The sequence below is a fragment of the Heteronotia binoei genome, chromosome 18 (assembly GCF_032191835.1).
Source record: "Heteronotia binoei isolate CCM8104 ecotype False Entrance Well chromosome 18, APGP_CSIRO_Hbin_v1, whole genome shotgun sequence".
Classification (NCBI taxonomy): Eukaryota; Metazoa; Chordata; class Lepidosauria; order Squamata; family Gekkonidae; genus Heteronotia; species Heteronotia binoei.
The window spans coordinates 9,579,032-9,597,071 of NC_083240.1; the positions used below are offsets into that span (position 1 = coordinate 9,579,032).

The following is an 18,040-nucleotide window of genomic DNA, read 5'->3' on the forward strand; positions in this document are numbered from 1 at the left end:
TGCCAAGTCCCTTCTAGCTCCTGGTGGGCGAGACTAACAAGGAGAAAGAGAAGGCCTCATCCTTGTTGCTGGCATCGCATAGGAAATGACATCATCACACCAGTGGTATCTGGGTGATGCTCTGGTATTTGAGCAAAAGCTCTTGGTAAAACCAGTTTCTACCATCAAGTTTTTGCCCAAATGCCAGAGCATCACCCAGATGGTGCTGGTGTGGCGATGTCATTTCCTGTGCAACACCCGTGACAAGACATAGCCCTTCCCTTCTCCTGTCCCCCTTGCCCGCCAGCTGATCAAGTGGCTGGAAGTAAGAACTGGTAGCGGGGATCCCCACCTCCATGAGGGGCTCTGGTAATCTGTCTCGAAGGTTTACACCCTGAAACTCTTGTTGGTCTCTTAAGGTGCTCCTGTATTCAGATCTATTTGTTCTTGTTGCTTGTAAGAGATTTTTACTCCCACCCGGTGTGCCGGTAAACTCTCGTTTTCAAGCTCAAGCAGAAAATTACCAGCTTCAATCACTTTCATACTGATTTCTGACTTTATTTTTTTGTTTCAAAAACATCAACAGTATCCATAATTAGGAAAGAGCACAATAAAACGGAGAGGTTCCGGAGCTCCGCTCCTGTGAGCTCCTGCCAAAATGAGGCCGCTACTCACCAATGTGGACGTTGGCTGAAAACTGATAAATGCCGGAGAGCAGAGCTGTGAACCGCCCAGTCGCTAGGTTTAACCCAGATCCTCGGAGAAAAGCTCCTTTGGTCAAAGGCTAGGGAGGAAAGGGACATTTGTTCACCAAATGGGTCTCTAGAGGAGTCACATACAGCAGCCTAAAAACAAGTTGTGCCATTGGCAGGTCCCCATCTCCAGGTTGGGAAATACCTGGAGATTTGGGGGTGGAGCTTGAGGAGGACAGAGTTTGGGGAGGGGCATTATATCCACTGAAGTCCCTCCCCTTTTTAAACCCCACCCTCTTTGGGCTCCACCTTCAAATCTTCAGAAATCTCCCACCTCAGTGGTGGAATCCTACTAGGCTGACCCCTGGTTTCCCCCTCAGAGTTTTGAGGAGACTGCTGACATTTCAAAGGGAGGAATTTTGCAAATACCTAATCCCTTCTGTGGTATTTTCTCTCCTCCGTCTTTCGTGCTTTAGTTTTATAAGGAAAAACGAGCAGGCCCAAAGCCCCTGGTTTCGCAACACCCTTATGAGGGAGACGTCTCCCGTCACAAAGCTTGTGGAGATTAGCGGACTAAAGCTAAAATAAACACGGGGCGGCATGTTTCTTATTGGCTTTGGCGCTCATGGACTCGGCTTGGCTCGTGTTCGAGAGAAAGGGGAAATTCGCTTCACCGTGCCAAGAACGAACCCAGGAGGTTCTAGCATGGCCACATCAGAATTTGAGGGCCTTTGTCAGTGCTCAGCTAGGGTTGTCAACCTCCAGGTACAGCCTGGAGATCTCCCACTGCTAGAACCAATGCTCTCTCTAAGTTGCGGAGTCTTGTGGCCAAAAACTGTACTTCATGAGCTACTGGCATTAAAGTTGTGAGGGAACTATTTTGCTTCTTCATGAGTTAGTTCGCTCTAGGGCCATCCTTCCTGAGCAAAGACAAAAATGTGTGAGCTGAAGGCTAAAAAACTGTGAGCTAACTCCCACTAACTCAGCTTAGAGGGGACACCGGTTAGAACTGATATCTTGACTAGGGTTGCCAATCCCCAGGTGGGGGCAGGGGATCCCCCGGTTTGGAGGCCCTCCCCCCGCTTCAGGGTCATCAGAAAGCGGGGGGATGGGAGGGAAATGTCTTCTGGGAACTCTGTTATTCCCTAGGGAGATTTATTCCCATAGAAAATCATGGAGAATTGATCCGCGGGTATCTGGGGCTTTGAGGGGCTGTTTTTTGGGGTAGAGGCACCAAATTTTCAGTATACCATCTAGTGCCTCTCCCCAAAATACCCACCAAGTTTCAAAAAGATTGGACCAGGGGGGTCCAATTCTATGAGCCCCAAAAGAAGGTAACCTTATCCTTCATTATTTCCTATGGAAGGAAGGAATTGAAAAGGTGCGCCGTCCCTTTAAATGTGGCCAGCACTCCCTTTGGAGTTCAATTATGCTTGTCACAGCCTTGATCTTGGCCCCACCCCTAATTTCTCCTGGCTCCACCCCCAAAGTCCCCAGATACTTCTTGAATTGGATTTGGCAACCCTAATCTTGACAACAGAACTGTTCCCCTGGGGGAAATGGCTGCATTGAAGGGGGGACTCTGAGGCACTGTACTTTGCTGAAGTCCCTCCCTTCCCCAAATCTCCCCCCTCCCCACCCAAGCTTCACCCTATAAATCTCCAGGTATTTCCAAACCCAGAGCTGATCATAAAATGGCAGGAGAGAGTCCAGAGGCTAGAGAGGCCGAGCTGAACTCCATGATCAGCAGACTCGCATGATGTATGCGAAGTGGGAGTCTGGTGGCATTGTTAAGACCAACAAAGTTTTAATCAGGTTTCTTTCGTGCGTAGGCACGCTTCCTCAGACAAAGTGGATGGAACTTACCAGTCCATACATACGAGGCAATTAGCACACAAGCATACAATACAATGAAATGCTTTAATAGATGCAAACAGGAATAACAAGCTAAGTTTATAAAGATCACTGTTTGGATTCAGTTCCAGAGGGAAACATAGGCTTGCCACCTCCAGGTTGGGCCTGGAGATCTCCTGCTTTGACAACTGATCTCCAGCTGGCAGGGATCAGCTCCCCTGGAGGAAATGGAATAATTACAGGTGATTTTTTTTGTAATTATTCCATTGTACATCGGTACCAGTTACTTATATTGTATCCCCTGGAGAAAATGGCTGCTTCGAAGGGTGGACTCTGTGGTATTGTACCATAAGAACATAAGAATATAAGAGAAGCCATGTTGGATCAGGCCAACGGCCCATCAAGTCCAACACTCTGTGTCACACAGTGGCAAAAAAATTTATATACACACATACACTGTGGCTAATAGCCACTGATGGACCTGTGCTCCATATATTTATCTAAACCCTTCTTGAAGGTGGCTATACTTGTGGCCGCCACCACCTCCTGTGGCAGTGAATTCCACATGTTAATCACCCTTTGGGTGAAGAAGTACTTCCTTTTATCCGTTTTAAACCTTTCTGCTCAGCAATTTCATCGAATGCCCACGAGTTCTTGTATTGTGAGAAAGGGAGAAAAGTACTTCTTTCTCTACTTTCTCCATCCCATGCATTATCTTGTAAACCTCTATCATGTCACCCCGCAGTCGACGTTTCTCCAAGCTAAAGAGTCCCAAGCGTTTCAACCTTTCTTCATAGGGAAAGTGCTCCAGCCCTTTAATCATTCTAGTTGCCCTTCTCTGGACTTTCTCCAATGCTATAATATCCTTTTTGAGGTGCGGCGACCAGAACTGCACACAGTACTCCAAATGAGACCGCACCATCGATTTATACAGGGGCATTATGATACTGGCTGACTTGTTTTCAATTCCCTTCCTAATAATTCCCAGCATGGCGTTGGCCTTTTTTATTGCAGACGCACACTGTCTTGACATTTTCAGTGAGTTATCTACCACGACCCCAAGATCTCTCTCTTGCTCAGTCTCTGCCAGTTCACAACCCATCAACTTGTATTTGTAGCTGGCCCCTCCCCTCCTCAAACCCCATGCTCTCCTGGCTCCTCCCCCATAGTCTCAAGGTATTTTTCAACACAGACTGGCCACCCTGGAGAATAATGAGTTATATGTCAGAATTGGAGACAGATGTGTAAATATATCCTTAATTATGGACCTTCCAGGACATTCGATGGGTGACCTCAAAGTAGCCGTTTTATTGCACAGGAAGTTTGAAGAACAGCATGGAAAGGGAAATTGTTGAATCAAAAGTGCTTATAAAACACTGAACAAACACCTCCCCAGGACTCAACAGGGATATTGGTTTCTTATCTCATTACATACGCTAAATTCATTCAGTGGATATTGGTTTCTTAGCTCATTACTTATGCTAAATTCATTCAGTCTTTACATCTGTATTCTCACCAAGAAGTACTATGCATCCTCTTTATTTTATTGTATTTCTTATTTGGAATAGCAACTTAGAATAGTCATTGCAATGCAATGCAATGAATTAGACTAGTATATTGGAATGCATTCCTCTGGTCTGGTAACAGAGGAGACATAACATGGCTCTACAAATCACCCTGCCTCAAATAAAAGATACTATTGGTTACCTCGGGAGGTGGTGGGCTCTCCTTCCTTGGAGGTTTTTAAACAGAGGCTGCATGGCCATCTGACAGCAATGAGGATCCTGTGAATTTAGGGGGAGGTGTCCTGCATTGTGAGTTTCCTGCATTGTGCAGGGGGTTGGATTAGATGACCCTGGAAGTCCCTTCCAACTTTATGATTCTATGATTCTATTCTATGACCTTCACACGATTGATTGATTTAATTTCTGCAATGCCCTTCCCACACGAGGGCTCGCACTTGAGAGGAGACGGATGGAGCATGACAGAGGGGTCAGATAATTGCTCTCAACACTCCATAATTAAGGAGGATCTGTGTTGAAAAGAGATGTTGCATTTTTGTGGGCGAGGAGTTGTTGAGTGTGGACTCCCATTTTGTTCTATTCCTTCAGACCATCATGGCTGCCCACCTGGATCTAACACGATGTCCGTGTTACTGGACTGTACCACTTCAGACTGCAGGTGGGGAGGATCAAATCTAACTCTGTTTTAGACCAAGGGTGCCAACCTCCTGGTGGGGCATGGAGCTCTCCCAGCATTATAACGGCTTTCCAGACACACAGACACACAAAGCTGCCTTCTACTGAATCAGAAGTCAGTATTGTCAACTCAAACTACCAGCATCTCTCCAGGGTCTCAGGCAAAGGACTTTCTCATCACCTACTACCTAGTCATTTTCAGCCGGGGAGCCCGGGGATTGAACCTGAGACCTTCTACATGCCAAGCTAGGGTTGCCAAGTCCAATTCATAAGAACATAAGAGAAGCCATGTTGGATCAGACCAATGGCCCATCCAGTCCAACACTCTGTATCACAAGAACATCAGAAAAGCCATGTTGGATCAGGCCAATGGTCCATCCAATCCAACACTCTGTGTCATATAAGAACATAAGAGAAGCCATGTTGGATCAGGCCAGTGGCCCATCCAGTCCAACACTCTGTGTCACATAAGAGAAGCCATGTTGGATCAGGCCAATGGCCCATCCAGTCCAACACTCTGTGTCACATAAGAACATAAGAGAAGCCATGTTGGATCAGGCCATTGGCCCATCCAGTCCAACACTCTGTGTCACATAAGAACATAAGAGAAGCCATGTTGGATCAGGCCAATGGCCCATCCAGTCCAACACTCCGTATCACATAAGAACATCAGAAAAGCCATGTTGGATCAGGCCAATGGTCCATCCAGTCCAACGCTCTGTGTCATATAAGAACGTAAGAGAAGCCATGTTGGATCAGGCCAGTGGCCCATCCAGTCCAACACTCCGTGTCACATAAGAACATAAGAGAAGCCATGTTGGATCAGGCCAATGGCCCATCCAATCCAACACTCTGTGTCACACAGTGGCCAAAAAAACCCCAAGTGCCATCAGGAAGTTTACCAGTGGTGCTAGAAGCCCTTCCACTGTGCCCCCCCCCCCCAGCACAAGAATACAGAGCATCACAGCCCCCGAAAGAGAATTCCAACAATAAGCTGTGGCTAATGCCCACTGATGGACTTCTGCTTCACATGCTTATCCAATCCCCTCTTGAAGCTGTCTATGCTTGTAGCCGCTGACACCTCCTGTGGCAGTGAATTCCATGTGTTAATCACCCTTTTGGTGAAGAAGTACTTCCTTTTATCAGTTCTAACCCAACTGCTCAGCAATTTCATTGAATGCCCATGAGTTTTCGTATTGTGAGAAAGGGAGAAAAGTTCTTCTTTCTCTACCTTCTCTGTCCCATGCATAATCTTGTAAACCTCTATCATGTCACCCCGCAGTCGACGTTTCTCCAAGCTAAAGAACCCCAAGAAATATCTGGGGACTTTGGCGAAGGAACCAGGGGACTTTGGGGATGGAGCCAGGAGCATGGGTGTGACAAGCATGATTGGACTCCAAAGGGAGTGCTGGCCATCACATCGAAAGGGACCGCACACCTTTTAAATGCCTTCCCTCCATTGGAAATCATGAAGGATAGGGGCACCTTCTTTGGGGGCTCGTAGCATTGGACCCCCTGGTCCAATCCTTTTGAAACTTGGAAGGTGTTTTTAGGGAGAGGCACGGGATGCGATGTTGAAGATTTGGTGCCTCTCCCTCAAAAACCAACCCTCCCCCCCAGAACCCCAGATAACCACAGATCAATTCTCCATTATGCCCTACGCGAATCGGTCTCCATAGGGAACGAGTGCCCAGCAAACATTCCACCCCCCCACCCCCGCTTTCTGATGACCCTGAAGCAGAAGGAGGGCCTCCAAACCAGGGGATCCCCTGCTCCCACCTGGGGATTGGCAACCCTATGCCAAGCAGATGCTCTACCGCTGAACCACGACCTCTCCCCAGACTACAGAGATCAGTTCCCTGGAGAAAAGGGCTGCTTTGGAGGGTAGAATCGACAGCACTATGCCCTGCTGTCGTCCCACCCCTTCCGCAAACCTCCCCCTTCCCAGTCACCACTCCCAAATCCCCAGGAATTTCCCAACCCAAAGTTGGCATCCTGGTGTATTGTCAGCTCCCTCCCCCTTCCCGATTCACTCTTGGTATTAGGGGAAGCCGCCAGGCCCTTTTGGCAGCTTCGCTTTGCCCACTTCATTAAAAGCAATTAAACTAAACGGAGGCGGCGACTTAATTCCCTCGAAACCGCCGAGTTGAGATGGAAAAGCAGTTTTCCGGCACCAGAAAATTACCACCCGATAAAACATTCCTGTTTCTTCATGTCCCGCTCTGTGGCTTGAGCTCTTCTCTCTCCCCCACGCAGAGAGAACGAGACAATGGAGAACTCCAGGAAAAGGGCGTTGGGTGTGGTGCACCGGCAGGTTGAACCCCTCGCCGATTTGCTCTTGGCAGGGTGCCCTCTGCCCTGCTGACCCTGGGAGATCGGGAACGGAAGCTGTTTTAATTGCAACTGTGCATGGAGAGGGGGGCAGAGATATTTACAGCTGTCCGCCCAAAAAATGAGCAAACTATCAAACTGTATTAGGGTTTGTAGAATCTTTCGGGCTCAAGTGCCGTGTTCTACTGGAGAAAGTTTTTTCTTCCAGACGTTTCGTTCTCAGCTGCGGAGAACATCCTCAGTGGCGTTGCAGCCGGAGCAGGCGCTCTGACCTTCTTGGCTGCTGTGCATTGAGTGAGGCCAGGGCTGCTGGAGAGCTGCTATTTCTAGGCTGGCTTCCTTATCACTACCCTTCCAGGAAGCCCCACTAAACAATGGGCACAGCCACAAACCAACTGCCCTTTCACCACACCCCCTCCAGCCTAGAAATAGCAGCTCTCCAGCAGCCCTGGCCTCACTCAATGCACAGCAGCCAAGAAGGTCAGAGCGCCTGCTCCGGCTGCAACGCCACTGAGGATGTTCTCCGCAGCTGAGAACGAAACGTCTGGAAGAAAAACTTTCTCCAGTAGAACACGGCACTTGAGCCCGAAAGATTCTACAAACCCTAATGATGATGCCAGCCGTGAAAACCTGAAATCTTTGATATCAAACTGTAGTTCAGCTGAAGTCATTTCTCCTATTCCCCCCCTTTTCCACAGCACTGGTAGGGTTGCCAGGTCCAACTCAGAAAATATCTGAGGACTTTAGAGGTGGAGCTGGGAGGCTTTGGGAGTGGAGCCAGGAGAGTTTCCCATTCCCTAAGACGAATAAATAAAAATGCAGCAGTGCTGTTCCCCTGAATATAGTCTTCATCTTCTCTTCCCTCAGCAACTAAACTCCCACTAAATGAAAGTGAACGCACATACACTCACAAAGCAGCCAAAATAAACACAGTTAGCAAGCACACCCTTTTGTGATCTCACTGGGGCAATTTACTCACATCGCTGAATATAAGCATCTGCTGTATTTCAACCAGATTCTTTAGACGAATGGGAAAAGGAAAGAAGAGCCTAGGGTTTTCCTCCAAACAAGCAGAGGGCCTGAGAGCCACCTGGCTCTGTCTGCTTGCCCTGCTTCCCTGCAGCTTTCCTCTTGCTGAGATTTAAAGGCACTCACACATTCAGATACACAAACAGTTGCAAGCCTCTTCTAAACCTGCTGAGGTTTGAAGGCACATGGTGGCTGTTGGGGCGGGCTTCCCCTTCTGGCCAGCTGGCTGGCGACAGGGAGGAGCCTGAAAAAACAGTGGATCCCCCGCCCAATGGGAAGGCACCGCTGGGCCACTTTCAACCCGAAAGCGGCCGGGCACCGCTAAAACAGTGTGCTCTTCGGAGATTTCCAAGGAAGCCTCCGAAGAGCACACTGCATTGTATGGTGCTCCTCCGAGCCTGCTTTGCATAGGCAAGGGGGAGTAAGGGGGTGCCTGGCAGCGCCCCCAGTGTAGGGTGGCGCCCTAGGCAGCTGTCTACCCCACCTACTCCCACCCACCAGCCCTGCCCCTCACTCCAAGACTTAGAGCGGCTTACAGTCTCCTTCCCTTTCTCTCTCCACAACAGACATCCCGTGAGGCAGGCAGGGCTGAAAGAGTTCTGAGAGAACTGTGACTGACCCAAGGTCACCCAGCTGGCCACACGTGGAGGAGGAGTGGGGAATCAAAACCCAACTCTCCAGATTGGAGTCCACTGCTTTTAACCACTACAGCAAACCGGCGTGCATAGTGCATAGTTCAGTGGTGTCAAACATGCGGCCCAGGGGCCAAATCAGGCCCTCGGAGGGCTCCTATCAGGCCCCCGAGCAGCTGGCTGTCATCTGTTTCCTTCTCCCTCTCTCTTGCTTCCTTCTGCATCACAGCTTGCTTTGCCAGGCTTGCTCAATCACACAAGAGCTACAGAGCAAAACCTCTGTTTTCTCCACTGGCTGAGGCTCCTCCCTTGGGGAGAAAGGGGGGGAAAGGCCGGGCTTGTTTTCCCAGGCTCTCTCAATTGCACAGCAAAGCTACTGAGCCAAGCCTCTCTGCCTTCTATTGGCTGAAGCTCCTCCCCCTCCTGATCCCCTGGGGAAGGAAGGAAAAAGCCAGAGCTTCCTTTGCCCAGTTCCCTGGATCCCACGGGAGAGTTACAAAGAAAGCACTTTTAAGACCAACAAGTGATAATATTTTAAGCATGTTTTATTTTTAATTTTTTTTAAATGTGCTTGTCTGTGTCCTTTATAGAATTTATATCTCTGCTACCTAATCTTAAATAGGTGCGCTCATGGCCCGGCCCGACAAGGTCTCATTTACGTCAGATCCGGCCCTCGTAACAAATGAGTTCGACGCCCCTGGCATAGTTCCTCCCTCCACCAGCCCTGTGAAGCACAGCTGCTTGGGAGGCGCAGAGTGAACCAAGCTCATCCAAGGAGTTTCAAGGCTGAACAGGCATTCGAACTTGAGCCTCGCCTCACCACTGCACCACGCTGGCTCTCTGTGCCACCCTGCTGCTTGTCTGTTTCTTTTTACTCTCTTTAAAGCACCTCATCGACCTTAGCTTTGACGTAACCCGTCAGCAGAGCTGCCGCCATGTAAATCTGGAGCGAAATCAAATACGGAAAAAGCATGGCTTGCTACTAGGGTTGCCAAGTCCAATTCAAGAAATATCTGGGGACTTTGGGGGTGGAGCCAGGAGACTTGGGGGCAGAGCCAGGAGCAAGGGTGTAGTAAGCATCATTGAACTCCAAGGGAGTCCTGGCCATCATGTTTAAAGGGACCACACACCTTTTAAATGCCTTCCTTCCATAGGAAATAATGAAGGATAGGGGCACTTTGTTTTGGGGCTGATAGAATTGGACTCCCTGGTCCAATTGTTTTGAAAATTGGGGGGTAATTTGGGGAGAGGCATTGGATGCTATAGTGAAAATTTGGTGCTCCATCTCTAAAAACAGCCCCCCTAGAGCCCCAGATACCCATGGATCAATTCTCCATCATTTCCTATGGGAATAAGTCTCCATACGGAATAATGGAGTTCCCAGCAGAAATTTCCCTCTCCTCCCCCCGCTTTCTGATGACCCTGAAGCGGGGGGAGGGCCTTCAAACCAGGGGATCCCCTGCCCCCACCTGGGGATTGGCAACCCTACTTGCTAGCATTGAGCACAAAGGGGGAGGGGGGACCAACGCTTGCCCCCCTTTTTTAAAAAAATCCCCCCCTAAAAAACCCAACTCCTGCAGAGAGCCTTGAAACTCCCTCACGACAGAGGAGATAATCCAGCAAAACGTCGAGCCCCGTCAGGTCCCGCACGCAACGGTATGCGCAGACGCACCCAAAAGAGGAGAGAGTGTTGAAACACCACAGTGACAGGGGCCTTCTTTTCCCTGTCGTCACCCTTAGGGCAGTCCTCCTTCACCAGGTTGTCGGCGCCCACAGCTGCGCCCGAGACACTTCCTCACGTCACCACAGCGCAGACAAACCCCACAAAGCTGGCACAAATGCGCCCGTTGGCATGGGAAGGCACCAGGAATCCGAGGAGCGTAATTAAAAAGGAATCGACTCCTTTCGCTAAAGCCCTGGCCCGTCCACTGATGGCTATTAAGATGTCTCGAGTCTCCTTCGCGGGGCCAATTAGAGTGGCACCAGGATTATCTCTCGCTGTGGCGACCCTGCCCTGGCCTACACCGCTAAAAGCCATCCAGCAGGCAGGGAGTGCCTTCCCCACACGCACACGCCTTGCGCAATGCATTGTGGGGGCCTGGAGGCTTCCAGGCTCAGCTAGGCCAAGAGGTTTCAGAGCCAGGCTGCCTCATGGGAACAAAGCAAACATTTCAACTGGATAGGACGACGTTTGAGTTAGGGTTGCCAATCCCCAGTTGGGGGCAGGGGATCCCCTGGGTTGGAGGCCCTCCCCCCACTTCAGAGTTATCAGAAAACATGGGGGGGGGGAGGGAAATGTTTGCTGGGCACTCAACTATACCATACGGCAGGGGTGGCCAACGGGAGCTCTCCAGATGGTTTTGCCTACAACTCCCATCAGCCCCAACCATTGGCCATGCTGGCTGGGGCTGATGGGAGTTGTAGGCAAAAAACATCTGGAGAGCTTCCGTTGGCCACCCCTGCCCTACAGGAGGGGTGTTGCCCTCATTTGTTATGAGGGCCGGATCTGACATAATTGAGAATTTGTCGGGCTGGGCTATGTCAGGCCGGAGCATGTGTGTACCTATTTAAGCTTAGGTACCTATTTAAGATTAGGTAGCTTAAGATTAGGAGAGCCAGTTTGGTGTAGTGGTGAAGTGTGCGGACTCTTATCTGGGAGAACCGGGTTTGATTCCCCACTCCTCCACTTGCACCTGCTAGCATGGCCTTGGGTCAGCCATAGCTCTGGCAGAGGTTGTCCTTGAAAGGGCAGCTGCTGTGAGAGTCCTCTCCAGCCCCACCCACCTCACAGGGTGTCTGTTGTGGGGGAGGAAGGTAAAGGAGATTGTGAGCCGCTCTGAGACTCTTCGGAGTGGAGGGTGGGATATAAATCCAATATCTTCATCTACCTCACAGGGTGTCTGTTGTGGGGGAGGAAGATAAAGGGGATTGTGAGCCGCTCTGAGACTCTTTGGAGTGGAGGGCGGGATATAAATCCAATATCTTCATCTACCTCACAGGGTGTCTGTTGTGGGGGAGGAAGGTAAAGGAGATTGTGAGCCGCTCTGAGACTCTTCGGAGTGGAGGGCGGGATATAAATCCAATATCTTCATCTACCTCACAGGGTGTCTGTTGTGGGGGAGGAAGATAAAGGGGATTGTGAGCCGCTCTGAGACTCTTTGGAGTGGAGGGCGGGATATAAATCCAATATCTTCATCTACCTCACAGGGTGTCTGTTGTGGGGGAGGAAGGTAAAGGAGATTGTGAGCCGCTCTGAGACTCTTCGGAGTGGAGGGCGGGATATAAATCCAATATCTTCTTCTTCTTTTAAAATTTTAAAAGGACACGAGTACAACTAAATTTTTTTTTTAAACTTAAAACATGCTTAAAAGATTAGCACTGGTTGGTCTTAAAGATGCTTTCTTTGTATTTCTCTCAGGGATCCAGGGAACTGAACAAAGGAAGCTTTGGCTCTCTCCTTCCTTCTCCAGGAGACCAGGAAGGGAGGAGCCTCAACCAATGGAGAAAATCGAGGTTTTGCTCTGTAGCTCCTGTGCAATCGAGCAAGCCTCGTAAAGCAAGCTGAGATGCAGAAGGAAGCGAGAGAGAGGGAGAAGGAAGCAGACAAGAGCTAGTTGCTCGAGGGAGGGCTGATAGGAGCCCTCTGGGGGCCTGATGCAGCCCCTGGACTGCATGTTTGACACCCCTGCCCTACGGAGACTGCTTTCCATAGAGAATTGATCTGTAGGGGCTCTAGGCAGCTGTTTTTTGAGATAGAGACACCACAATTTCAGCAGAACTTCCAGTGCCTCTCCTCAAAACACTCCCCAGGTATCAAAAACCTGGGGGAACTTTTTGGTCCATCCCTTCTCCTTCCTTTTCCTCCTCTTCCGTCTTCATTTTTAAAATAGGAACCCTATTTTAAAAAAGGTTCAGGGGCAATTGCTTGCTACAGAAGAAGAAGGAGATGGATTTGCTCCCAGCTTCAGCCATGGGACTCACCCAGAGCTTCTCACAAGTGGATTCTCTGAGATGACTGTTCCCCTCACGACACTTAAGGGATCATCAAAATCCCCCTTAGTCACGATGACAGAGCACAGCGAACAATTTAAAAGGCCGGGATAAAGGGGTAATTAAAGTGGCTATTATTTACGTGAGAAAGATGTTAATTATTAGTGTGTCAGTGCTTCCAGTCTTCAAAAAAAAAAATCCCTGTGCTTTTCTTAATTGCCTTCCACATTTCTGACACTAACGATTCAGAGGCACGAAAACACAGCCTTGTGGTGAGAGTCTTCTAGAAGTTTCTGTTGGTTATGGGGAAGCCACTGGTTTTCCATGCCTTTCCTCCATGGAATTGCTTTTCCTCTATTTCAGGGGTGGCCAAACTTGTTTAATGTTAAAAGCCACAAAGAATAGATGTCAGATGTTTGAGAGCTGCAAGACATGAATATCAGACGTGGGAGGGAGGGAGGAAGGAAGGAAGGAAGGAGAGAGAGAGACAGGGAGAGACAGAAAGGAAGCAACTTTAAATGCATTCTCCATTGGCTGCCTTGGCTAGTAGAAGTGATTTAAAGAGACAAATGCCATCTCCAAGCCAGCCTATGGGGCAGTGGGGCTTTGAGAGCCACACAATATGTGTGAAAGAGCCACATGTGGCTCCCATGCCACAGTTTGGCCATCCCTGCTCTAAAGAAGAAGACTGCAGATTTATACCCCGCTCTTCTCTCTGCATCAGAGACACAGAGCAGTTTACAATCTCCTATATCTTCTCCCCCCACAACAGACACCCTGTGAGGTGGGTGGGGCTGAGAGGGCTCTCCCAGCAGCTGCCCTTTCAAGGACAACCTCTGCCAGAGCTATGGCTGGCCCAAGGCCATTCCAGCAGGTGCAAGTGGAGGAGGGGGGAATCAAACCCGGTTCTCCCAGATAAGAGTCCGCACACTTAACCACTACACCAAAGTGGCTGATGGAGAGTAGCTGCCTGTAGGTCATCCAGTTTGTTTCATGACTCAGTAAGAATTTGGGTCTGGGACTCCCAGAACTTAGCTCTAACCACTGCACACCACTGGCTCTTCGCTATTCAACGCTTGAAGCGAACGTGTGGGCACTGTCCCACAAAGGGGAGCTGGAGCCCTCAAACAGCCTCTCTAACTCCCACTCATCACGTTAGTACCCACCTGAGGCCTGCTTTGTTATAAGAGTCCCCCCTCCAAATGTCGTATTCATGAACACATGAAGCTGCCTTATACTGCATCAGATAGCGGATCCATCAAGGTCAGTACTGTCTGCTCGGACTGGCAGCAGCTCTTGAACATCTCAGCAGATAGCATTGGCAGGTCCGATTCAAGAAATAGCTGGGGGCTTTGGGGGTGGAGCCAGAAGACTTTGGGGGTGGAGCCTGGAGACTTTCTGGTGGAGCCTGGAGACTTTGGGGTGGAGCCTGGAGACTTTGGGGGTGGCGCCAGGAGACTTTGGGGGTAGAGCCAAGAGCAAGGGTGTGACAAGCACGATTCAACTCTGAAGGGAGTTCTGGTTATCACATTTAAAGGGACCGCACTCAGTTTAAATACCTTTCATTCATTGGAAATAATGGAGGACGGGGGGAACCTCTTTTGGGGGCTCATAGAATTGGACCCCCTGGTCCAATCGTTTTGAAACTTGGAGAGGATTTTTAGGATGGTTGCCAGATGCTATGCTGAAATTGCGGTGCCTCTATCTCAAAACACAGCCCCCCACAAACCTCAGATACCCACAGATCAATTCTCCATTATATCCTATCAGGATTTATCTCCATAGGGCAGGGGTGGCATGGCTGATGGCTGGGGCTGATGGGAGTTGTAGGCAAAAAAAACATCTAGAGAGCTACCGTTGGCCACTCCTGCCATAGGGTATAATAGAGTGCCCAGTGGACATTCAAACACTCCCCCCGCCGCCCTGCTTTCTGATAACCCTTAAGTGGGGAGAGGGCCTCAAAACTGGGGGGGTCTCCTGCCTCTAACTGGGGATTGGCAACCCTTCTGAGGCTGAGGTCTTTTCCAACACCTACCACCTGATCCTTTCAATTGGAAATGCCAGGGACTGAACCTGGGACCTTCTGCATGCCAGGCCGATGTTCCACCCCTGAGCCTCTTCAGCTCATCCCTCCAAGCTCATGTTCTTTGATCTCTCCTCACCATCTGGAAGTTCTGAAGTTCCACCAGGGTTTTCTTGTCCACAACGATCTGCCCCTTGAGCTTGCAGTGGAAGGCTTCCTCCACCCGCTTGTAGGGCGACACTTCCTCCAGGGTCAGCAGGAGAGGAGGTTCCTCGCTGGGAGGGGCTGGCAGTGCCGGGGGTGCCCGCCGTTCGGTAGCTTCTGGAAGAAAAGAAAGGAGGAGGCCTGCATTGTCGTGTTCCATGATGGTTTTCTTTCCAGAGGATGAGTCCGTTTGGCCCTAATTCACTAGGGTTGGCAGGTCCAGTTCAAGAACTATCTGGGGATTTTGGGGGTGGAGCCAGGAGACAGTGGGGGTGGAGCTAGGATAGGGTTGCCAATCCCCAGGTGGGGGCAGGGGATCCCCCCGTTTGGAGACCCTCCCCCCGCTTCAGGATCATCAGAAAGCGGGGGGAGGGGAGGGAAAGGTCTGCTGGGAACTCTATTATTCCCTATGGAGATATATTCCCATAGAAAATCATGGAGAATTGATCTGCGGGTATCTGGGGCTCTGGGGGGGCTGTGTTTTGGGGTAGAGGCACCAAATTTGCAATATAGCATCTAGTGCCTCTCCCCAAAATACCCCTAAGTTTCAAAAAGATAGGACCAGGGGGTCCAATTCTGTGAGCTCCAAAAGAAGGTGCCCCTATCCTTCATTATTTCCTATGGAAGGAAGGAATTGAAAAGGTGTGCCGTCTCTTTCAATGTGATGGCCGGAACTCCCTTGGAGTTCAATTATGCTTGTCACAGCCTTGATCTTGGCTCCACCCCTAATGTCTCCTGGCTCCACCCCCAAAGTCCCCAGATATTTCTTGAATTGGACTTGGCAACCCTAAGCCAGGAGCAAGGGTGTGACAAGCATAATTGAACTCCAAGGGGTGTTCTGGACATCACATTTAAAGGGACTGCACACCTTTTAAATGCCTTCCTTCCTTTGGAAATAATGAAGGATACGGTGCCTTCTTTTGGGGTTGGATCCCCTGGTCCAATCTTTTTGAAACGTAGAGAATGTTTTGAGGAGAGGTACTAGACGATATGCTGAAAATGTGGTGCCTTTACCTCAAAAAACAGCCCTCCCAGAGCCCCAGATACCCACAGACCAATTCTCCATTATACCCTATGGGAATCAGCCTCCATAGGGAATAATGGAATGCCAAGCAGATATTTCCTTCCCCTCCCCCCTTTTCTGATGACCCTGAAGCAGGGGGAGGGCCTCCAAACCAGGGGATCCCCTGCCCCCAACTGGGAATTGGTAACCCTATAATTCACACATACAAAAATATGAGGTAGCCAAGTCACATAGATATAACTACTACTGTCCCACCAACATCACATTAAAATTGGAGCTTTCAACCCCATGTCTGAGAAGTTACATCTTTAAAAAAAAAAAAGGAAAGGCCCACTGGACCAGAGCAAAGACTCACGTATTTCTGTATTCTGCTTTTCACAGTAGTCTACCCAGATGTCCCTAGAAGTAGATTTCCCATTTACCTGCCCAGATAGGACAATTATAAAGCCCCAGCCCCAATTTCCTGCCCCCAAGGAATGGAGGAGGAGAAAAGATAACCTCCTTGTAGTGACACTCTGGGAATTTACTCTACTCTCTGTGATGAAGACCATGGAGACTAGGAGAGGCTGCCTGGAGGGTCACCCAGAAGTGACATCAGATCCTCCTCAAAGTCCACATTCCGTAGGCACCTCAAAATGTCCCAGGATTTGAAGAGGCCACATTGGGCATGAAAGCTGTCCATCATTGTTCCATTACCCCTGGACTCACCCCAAAGGAAAGTGCTAGGTAAAATGTGGGGGAATTATTGTGAACCATTAAGGATGCAACTGCTGAAGTCTCAGATTGTTTTTCTGGTTTTGCAAACAGGCCTGTTCCATTCAGAAGCTTTTTTCACATAAAACCTGCTGACTACTGTCGGCCAATCATCAGCTGCTGGCTAAGGTCACGTGCCCCCCACTTCCTCCTCTTACCTTTCAACATCTCCTTGAACTCTTGCAGCAAGACTTCCTGGGTGACTTCAGCTCCAGGAGGACCAGGTGGCCCTGGGGGGCCTGGAGGACCAACAAGCCCACGCTTCAAAAAAGAGAGAGAGAAAAGTAAAGATAAAACATACATATGAAGCTGGGCATACCCTAAACCTGCTCTACGGAATAAGGAACATACAGAATTACCCTGTTGGCCCAGTGGACTGTAGGGTTGCCAATCCCCAGGTGGGGGCAGGGGATCCCCACCCCCCGTTTGGAGGCCCTTCCCCCGCGTCAGGGTCATCAGAAAGCAGGGGGAGGGGAGGGAAATGTCTGCTGGGAACTCTGTTATTCCCTATGGAGATTTATTCCCACAGAAAATCATGGAGAATTGATCCACGGGTATCTGGGGCTCTGGGGGGGGGGCTGTTTTTTGAGGTAGAGGCACCAAATTTTCAGTATAGCATCTAGTGCCTCTCCTCAAAGTACCCACCAAGTTTCAAAAAGATTGAACCAAGGGGTCCAATTCTATGAGCCCCAAAAGAAGATGCCCCTATCCTTCATTATTTCCTATGGAAGGAAGGAAGGAAGGAATTGAGTGCCGTCCCTTTCAATGTGATGGCCGGAACTCCCTTGGAGTTCAATTATGCTTGTCACAGCCTTGATCTTGGCTCCACCCCTAATGTCTTCTGGCTCCACCCCCAAAGTCCCCAGATATTTCTTGAATTGGACTTGGCAACCCTAGTGGACTGTGGCTGGCATGGGACATATGTGAGGCTGCCTTACAGCGGAAGAACATATCCTGTCTTGCCTGGTATGATATGTTCTGAACAGCTGCGGCTCTCCTAGCCTTGTTATCTGGTATCCTTCTGCTGGAAATGCCATCAATGCCTTTTAACCTGGAACTCTGAATCACAGTGGGTATGGCATGCCCATTGTTCAAGTCATCATGTCTAACCCTTAATGCTTCATCTCCGATTTCTGCAGTACTACATTGCTTACTAGTCATCTCAGCCTCTTCCTTGTATTGACTTCCACTGTGTAATCTGCCTTGAGCCTGGTTGAGAAAGGGGGACTCTAAATAATGGAAATGTGCAGGGCTTTTTTGTAGCAGGAATTCTTTTGCATATTAGGCCACACACCCCTGATGTAGCCAATCATCCTGGAGCCTACATAAGG

The 18,040-nt window shown here is 49.6% G+C and overlaps 1 protein-coding gene across 2 annotated transcripts in view; it reads right to left on the bottom strand.

Annotated features, from left to right (window-relative positions):
• Positions 1-18,040, bottom strand: part of C1QTNF12 (C1q and TNF related 12) — a 56,700-nt gene that overhangs the window by 12,552 nt on the left and 26,108 nt on the right. For both annotated transcript variants that reach the window (XM_060259180.1, XM_060259181.1), the window contains 3 exons: positions 16,868-16,970; positions 14,868-15,049; positions 655-763 (listed from right to left, as the gene is read on the bottom strand). In XM_060259180.1, coding sequence (XP_060115163.1) covers positions 655-763; positions 14,868-15,049; positions 16,868-16,970 — 394 coding nt within the window. The remainder of the gene's footprint in view (positions 1-654; positions 764-14,867; positions 15,050-16,867; positions 16,971-18,040) is intronic.